General features: G+C 42.1%; 1 protein-coding gene across 1 annotated transcript in view; it reads right to left on the bottom strand.

The window, feature by feature from the left end:
• SLC35D2 (solute carrier family 35 (UDP-GlcNAc/UDP-glucose transporter), member D2) overlaps nt 1–8,399 on the bottom strand; it is a 68,663-nt gene that overhangs the window by 44,150 nt on the left and 16,114 nt on the right. The window contains exons 4-5 of the mRNA XM_011976019.1: nt 7,779–7,871; nt 692–759 (exon numbers count right to left, since the gene is read on the bottom strand). Coding sequence (XP_011831409.1) covers nt 692–759; nt 7,779–7,871 — 161 coding nt within the window. The remainder of the gene's footprint in view (nt 1–691; nt 760–7,778; nt 7,872–8,399) is intronic.

Genomic DNA, 8,399 nt, shown 5'->3' with positions numbered 1-8,399 from the left:
GAGGGAGGGAGGAAGGAAGGAAGGAAGGAAGGAGAAAGGAAGAAAGGAAGAAAATTTCAAGAACAAAATAGCCTAACTGTTGGACCATACAACAGCCTGGACATCTCTCTTTGGAAATTTTCCTGAATACAGCAGGTGTAGCACTATAGGAAAAGGCTGTCATAGTCTCATCATTATGTGAGGAAGGCATCTTGAAAAACTAACGACATGGTGACAAAGACGAAAACATATCACTGCCAGGCCTGGAGGCAGGAGCCCGGAGTCCCAGCTGATCAGGAGGCGAAGGCAGGAAGACTGCTTGAGCCCAGGACTTTGAGTCCAGCCTGGGCCACACAGTGAGACTCCATCTCTTAAGAAACAAAAACAAAAAAGTCCTCAGCATTGAGCTTGAAACGTCAGCTGACTTCATTTCAGACAAACTTTCAGAAATCAATAGGCAACATCGTATTTTGGAGGAGAAAGGACATTAGCATGACTTTCAAAAGCAAGAGTTGTATGCTTGCTCCTGGTCTTTCAGGCTGGGTTTCCAGGTCTCCTGGGTCCCTGCCACCGCCTTTGCTGCAGGGCTACTTTCCAGAGAAAGTCAGAGAAACACAAAGGAATTCTGACAGAATAGACAGAAGGCATATCTTGATGTGACTTGTCAAGAGATATTGTCGACCAGTGTTTCTACGTATCTATGGTTTCTTACCCCAAAAAACAGGAAAGAAGAAACTGTAGGATAAACAGAACATTCTTCCATTGGTTGAATTCAGTAGCCTATTATTAAAAAAGAAAAAAAGTAATGATTAGGTTAATGATATTGCAGTTTAAATTTACTGGTTTTACTAAATTGCATTTTGATACAGGAACCATCTTCCCAAACAGAAAATATAATGCTAAAAATCCTGGGTGATACTAGTTGGGTGACGTTGGGCAAATCTCTTTTCTTCCCTGAACCTCAGATTCATTTTACAAAATGTAGATTATTTTAAAAAAGGAAAGTCTTCCTCAAAAGGTGGATATAAGGACTGAATGAAATTGTTTAGGACTATGCTGACGGCCAGCACAAAATCACAACTGCTATTATCGCTGAGGCTATCATTGATTCACTGACTTTACACACCTTTACTAGTTTAATTTGTGGTCTCAAATTCAAGGTTGGGTTAATTTTTTGTAAATAATTTTAGAAGAAAGTTGATTATCTCTCTTTTTCTTTCTTTTTTGAGACCAGGTCTTGCTCTGTCACCCAGGTGTGATCATGGCTCACTGCAGCCTCTACTTCTTGGGATTAATCAGTCTTCCCACCTCAGCCTCCTAAGTAGCTGGGACTATACGCACAGGTCACCACGCCTGGCTATTTTTTTTTTTTTTTTTTTTTAAGTAGAGACAGAGTCTCACCATGTTGCCCAGGCTGGTCTCAAATTCCTGGGCTCAAGTCATCTGCCTGCCTTGGACTCCCAAAGTACTGGGATTACAGGCATGAGCCACCAAACCCAGCCAAAAAGTTTATTCTTAATTAATAATGTAGGCAAGAAAAGTTTAAGGTCATAAACTGTTTTCAGGAACTTGCACATGCTTAGGGAGTATTGTGAACAAATAAACTACTATTTGCTACTTACAAAGCAATCAAGTAATTGGGGTGGAGGAGATGGTAGACAAAGAAATTTAAGACTTCATTTCTGGCCAGGTGCGGTGGCTCACACCTGTAATCCCAGCACTTTGGGAGGCCGAGGCGGGTGGATAACTTGAGGTCAGGAGTTTGAGACCAGCCTGGGCAACATGGTGAAACCCTATCTCTATGAAAAATACAAAAATTAGCTAGGCACAGTGGCAGGGGCCTGTAATCCCAGCTACTATGGAGGCTGAGACAGGAGAATCGCTTGAACCCGGGAGGTAGAGGTTGCAGTGAGCCGAGGTCATGCCATTGCACTCCAGCCTGGGCAACAAAAGCAAAACTCCACCTCAAACAAACAAACAAAAAAGACTCAATTTCTGCTCTCCGGGGATTTCATCCCTAGCTGAGAAAATTAAATTAACCCTCCTGAGGAGACAATAAGAAGGAGTATTTTCTTCATGGTTGGTCCCCTACTTGTATCCAAAAACAATCTGAAGGTGTCTGAAGACTGCCCGTAAGTATGTGCTCTGTAACAGGATCAAACAGAATCAAATATAAGTTCCACTCACTTTCTAGTAAGCAATACTTTGTTAGCCAAGTTTTAGAAACTATGTATTTAAAATGAAATCTTTTAAGTTTATAGTTCAAATTTTTAAACAATTAAGGTAGAATTCTCTTCTCCAGTCGGGACCATCTTGTCACATTTCACTGTCACTGTTTCATTAGTAATGCTTTGCCCACTTCACTTATCAAAAAGATACACATTACAAAAATTAGCTGGGCATGGTGGTGTGCACACTTGTGGTCCCAGCTACTGGGAAGGCTGAGGTGGGAGGATCACCTGAGCCCAGGAGATGGAGGCTGCAGTGAGCCGTGATGGTACCACTGCACACTCCAGCCTGGGCAACACAGTGAGACCCTGTCTCAAAAAAAAAAAAAAAAAGACACACATTAAGTGTTCCTAACTGTTGAAACTGGCTGATGGGCATATATGTGGCGTTTGCCACATCACTCTGTCTCCTTCTGTATATGTTTGACAGTTTCCTTGCATCCTAACACTTTTTGTTAAATGCGTACTTGTGAAAGAAAGATATAATAAATAAAAACCTGTCTTACCAGCAAGCCCCAAGCTAATCAGAGGAGCAGAAAACATCCAAGAGAATTAAAGCCAACAAGTTTACGCTTAAGGCAGTCAAAGACCAAAACAAAACAAAACCACAAAAATCATGGGAAACACTCACTGTCTGAAATTAAAGTAAAATTGGGAATAAGAGAAATACGTAAGTTTTAAATTTCAAACCAAGGGTAGAAAAACATCTGTTTTCTCAAAGAGCTAAAAGTATTTATGCAAACAGTAAAAAATCAATCCATCCATTAATAAGAAATAAATAAAAACTATATATGTGTTCCTGATACAACAAAATTCATTGAAGCCTATTTTGTGACTCTCATAAAAATATTTAGATTCTTCACCAAACCTAACTTTTTTTTTTTTTTTTGAGACAGTCTCCCTCTGTCACCAGGCTAGAGTGCAGCAGCACCATCTCGGCTCACTGCAACCTCCACCTCTCAGGTTCAAGCAATTCTCCTGCCTCAGCCTCCCGAGTAGCTGGGACTACAGGTGCTCACCACCACACTCAGCTAATTTTTGTACTTCTAGTAGAGACGGGTTTTCACCATGTTGGCCAGGATGGTCTCGATCTCTTGACCTCGAGATCCACCCGCCTCAACCTCCCAAAGTACAGGGATTACTGGCATGAGCCACCATGACCAGACCCAACCTAAATTTTTATAGATTTTAGTTTTATTTCCTTAATAATGATGAGACTGTATTAGTGGCATTTTAAAAATAATGTAGCATGACATTTATTTTTAAAAAGAAATAATTAAAGGTAAATAACAATGAAGCCCTTCTTCCTTTAGACTTACTGTGGGAATATGAGTCTTTTTCACTTTGCACTCAGGGTTTTTCAATCAGGGAAAAAAAAAAAGTCCCATTCTTTATCCCTGTTCGTCAACTGTAATATACTAGATGTACTTTGAACCTACTGCAGTGATTCAAATAGTGAAGAAAGTTCACCCGCTGAGTATTTTCCAGGGGCCTAATTTGTTAACAAGAGAAGCTGTCATCTCTGACTTTGTTCATCAGAGATAGAATCGAGGCACTATTAATAGATCTATTGACTGTGTAAGTCCAAAGTTTGGGCTTGAATTCCCAGAGGAGTGAGTCACACACACACACACACACACGTTTACCACAATCTCTGGTCCTCTCCAGCGCTCCTAGTCCCAGTTAACTAGGAAAAATAACTCCTCGAATTTCTTTCCACTAACAAGGGAAGTTCACATTTTGCTCTAATTCATTAATCAGCTTTCAGAACAGTCAGACCAAACTTGGTAAACAAAAAGCAATTTTATATTACAGGCTACCACACCTAATTACATAAATTCATTTCTTTCTCTTCTTTGGTTTACAATCTAAAATGAATTCCGCCATGGTCAAAAGGGACCAACGGGAAGAAATTTACCCTGATTCAATGTTAGTAGTGGAAACCTCACTGTTTTGTTTTTGTTTTGTTTTGTTTTGTTTTTTCCTATGGAGTTGATGGCTTTTTCTTGTGGATTACAGTGAGTGTCTCATATATTTGGCATCTCTTGTCATACAATACTTTTAAAACTAGTTAAACTTGGCTGGGCGCAGTGGCTCACATCTGTAATTCTAGCACTTTGGAAGGCGGGCAGATCACGAGGTCAGGAGTTTGAGACTAGCCTGGCCAACATGGTGAAACCCCGTCTCCACTAAAAATACAAAATTAGCCGGACATCGTGGTGGGCGCCTATAATCCCAGCTAATTGGGAGGCTAAGGCAGGAGAATTGCTTGAACCTGGGTGGCGGAGGTTGCAATAAGCCAAGCGATCTTGCACTCCAGCCTGGGCAACAAGAGCAAAACTCTATCTCAAAAAAAAAAAAAAAAAAAAAAACCATCAAACTTTTGGGGTTGGGCGCAGTGGCTCACACCTGTAATCCTGGCACTTTGGGAGGCCAAGGCAGGTGGATTACCTGAGGTCAGGAGTTCAAGACCGGCCTGGCCAACATGGTGAAACCCATCTCTACTAAAAATACAAAAATTAGCTGGGTATGGTGGTGGGCACCCATAATCCCAGCTACTCGGGAGGCTGAGGCAGAAGAATTGCTTGAATCTGGCAGATGGAAGTTGCAGTGAGCCAAGATCACACCACTGCACTCCAGCTTGGGTGACAGAGCAAGACTCTGTCTCAAAAAAATAAAATAAAATAAATAAACATAAAGAATATGTTAGGTCTCTGGTACTTTGTATAAGTGAGGGATATGTTTTTCACACATGAAGGAGAAAGCGAACACTTTTCATATACAAATAAAGTAAATGAGATGACAGTGGAGGATGTGTTTCGAGAGCCCAGAGTGCCTGGACTGACCACCTGCTATTCTTGGGAAGATACTTAAGCACGATGCCCTGGATGCTTTTCCTATATGACAGGAATAGTAACAGGACCTTCTCTTCCGTCGTGGAAATGCAGTCAGATAATTCATGAACAATGCTTTGAAAAATGTCTGACATCATAAGCCCTCAACAAATATTGGCTATTATTATTATTACATGAGAAAGTAGAAGTCTGCATGATAATCATTACAGGCACGTAGCAGCTTCTGAAAACACCATGCTGTAAGTTTATAAGCCAATGACTTTGATATGAGAACACATATTTCTTCTGAAACAATGTTATAAATTATTGACATAATATACGTAATCTATTTTACTCATCAACTACCTAAAATTCAGTTTCTGGTCACTATGCCTTTCATAGCGTTGTTCCCATGGGGAAATATGCTTTTAGTCCCAATGAGGTGTTTTAACAATTTTTAGGAGTTTCTAGATTTCTATTTCTGGAAAAAAAATTATCTAAAATACCAGAATTTCAGAACAGATAAAACTCCAGTGATAAAAAAAAACAAACAAACAAACAAACAAAAAAAAAACCTCACTTCTATAATAATGAAAGGAGACAAGCCACTAGAACCACTTATGAAGAGTTTGTAATTTTTTTTTTTTTTTGGAGACAGAGCCTTGCTCTGTCAGCCAGGCTGGAATACAGTGGCACAGTCTCAGCTCACTGCAACCTCTGCCTCCTGGGTTTAAGTGATTCTCCTGCCTCAGCCTCCCAAGTAGCTGGGATTACAGGCGCCTGCCACCATGCCTGGCTAATTTTTGTATTTTTACTGCTAAAAACACTCTCTACAAATGGGGTTTCATCATGTTGGCCAGGCTGGTGTCGAACTCCTGACCTCAGGAGATCCGCCTGCCTCAGCCTCCCAAAGTGCTGGGATTATTGGCGTGAGCCACCATGCCTGGCCAAGAGTTCATAATTTTGTTTTGTGTAACGTTGCTGGCACTGACTCAGTTTCAGATTGATTGCTGGTAGCTGAAACACAAATACTGTGTTTTCAGATATCCTGCCCTGCTCATTCTTCCTAGAGAGGGGCAGGTGCCCGCTTTATCTTCCAGCACGGAATTAACAGGAGGCCCAGCTTCACAAAGTTCTGATTAACCCGAAACAAGAGCTCTTTATCCAGATAGGTGCCACTTGGTGGTTTTCCATATAAACCCGTGGAAATGGCTGTTTGTGCCCGGGGACGAGGTTGCTCAGCCCCTCTGCTGACCCCTCCTTCTGGGAAGAGAATTGGTCAAGTGAGAAAGTCCAGCTAACGAAAGAACAATGAGCTGCCCAGGAGTCCACAGCAGCCTGCAGCCTTCAGAGTCACTCAGACCCTAAAAGAGCTGCCAATGGGGTTGACTTTCAGCTGGTGGGCAACACGCACCCACGCTGACTGCTCGACATGGAAACACCGCCCTGGCCGTGGGTCAATGGGTGCGGCCCCAGCCCCAGACCAGCAATGGGGGGGTTACCGCCCGGCTAGTCAGGGCTGTGTCTGGAGTCGAGTCTGTGGGTGCAGGTCCCGCCGAGGAGGGTTTTGCCCATCGCATCTCGTTTCTCACACTCACTTACACATCAGCAAAATTCTCAGAGGCTGTGTGGCCTGCGACTTCCTGAAGAAGTGTGGTGCGGCTGGGGCACCAGATGGAGTTGTCGCTGCCTCATGCGACCCCTCTTACCCACTCTCTGCCCAGCTGCCCCTCACTGGCTGCACCCTGGGGGTGGCCCTGTTCACTACAATAAGCAAAGTCGCTGAGTGGGACAGGGTGAAGCACTCCCCTTAGGAAAGTCAGGGCTCACCAATTATTACGCGATTCCTCAGCTAGCGAAAGAAAGGGGTTGCAGTTGAAGGAGGATGGTTCATGTCCCTCAGGTTTTAAGCCGTTCACTGTTGAGCTGAAGCCACCTGATGGGCTATTCCTATCATATAGGAAAAGCATCTAGGGCATCGTCTTGTGCCCTTCAGGGTGGCCACTGGAGCTGTCACTGTAGTGAATGCCCACACTTCCTAAGAGACTCGGCCTCCACCGCTCCACTGGGCCTCAGATCTTACCACTAATTCACCATTTCATTTGTCTCTCACCAGCAGCAGATCAGGTTTCAGGGCAAATGCTGAAAGAACAACACCTTCCCAAAATTCAAATGTGGATCCTGGGATATTTAGAGGTAAAATGGCGTGATGGCTGGGATAGGTTTTAAAACACTCCAGGGAACAAAAAAGTGGGGGTGGATGAGGACAGATAAAATAACACGGCAAAATGCCAAAGTGTTGAAGCTAGGTGGTGGGTCCGTGACTACTCATTGGATTATTCTATTTTGTGCACGTTTCAAAATGTCCGTAATAGAAAGTAACAAATAAATAAACCTATTTTTTGAAATGATCAAAATCCCCTTCTAGGGTAAGTAGCTCTCCCAGGGTCCCACATTAGCAAAGGGCGATATGGAACTCAAACTCAGATTTGTATTGTTGTGTTCCAAAAAGTTCCAAGTCCACAGTTCTTGGCACTCCTTGATATGTGGCTAAGGCTAAATGCCAATGCAAGGGTAGTGCCAAAAGATTACTAGGGATATCAAACATCTTGTTATCACGTACCCTCCTGGTAGTCCCAGCTACCTTTACACGTTTTATTTCTGTGCATACCAAATGTTAAATATTAAAAATGTTAAAGCCTGCTAAGGAAGACTGTAACGATTGTCATCAGCTCACCTGTCGCAGGTCTCCAGTGGAGACACTGATAATAAGAGTTGGAACAATCATGAAGCAGGCATTGTAGAAGAGCACTCCGTATTTCCCCAGCTCCTGCAAAAACAAAAACATAAAAACCACTCAATTGTAGAAACATGACGCATAGATTTCCTGGAGCCCTTTATGCAACTGCATATTCATGCAAAGTTAGAATATGCATTCTGGGCAACTCTACGGGAATATTTTCAGCAAATTTCTGACATAAAATGCTTCGTTTTGAGGGTACTGAGATTTTGGAATAAACATTTGTTTTACACCAAAACTACAGAGAAAACGCATGGCAGTGGAAAGCCTCTAGGGTTCCATTCATCTCCAGCATTCTAATTGTGTGGGGTTTTTTTTAAGTACATTATTCAAAATGGGAAATCTGGAACAAAATAAAGAACATTAAAAACGTGAATATAAACAAAACTCTTTAAAAACATCTGCTGTTTCCATTAAAGGACAGCAGCATTATACATTTACTTTCATTAAAGTGGCCACACCACTTCACCATTTTCAAAAAAGGATGACATATTGTGATTTTGCAAAGACAACAAACCTGTTTTTGTAAAACTGCTACCGTTTAAAAAAAAAAAAAAA

The sequence above is a fragment of the Mandrillus leucophaeus genome, unplaced genomic scaffold (genome assembly GCF_000951045.1).
Source record: "Mandrillus leucophaeus isolate KB7577 unplaced genomic scaffold, Mleu.le_1.0 Scaffold161, whole genome shotgun sequence".
NCBI classification, from domain to species: domain Eukaryota; kingdom Metazoa; phylum Chordata; class Mammalia; order Primates; family Cercopithecidae; genus Mandrillus; species Mandrillus leucophaeus.
This window is presented reverse-complemented; position numbering and strand designations above follow the sequence as displayed.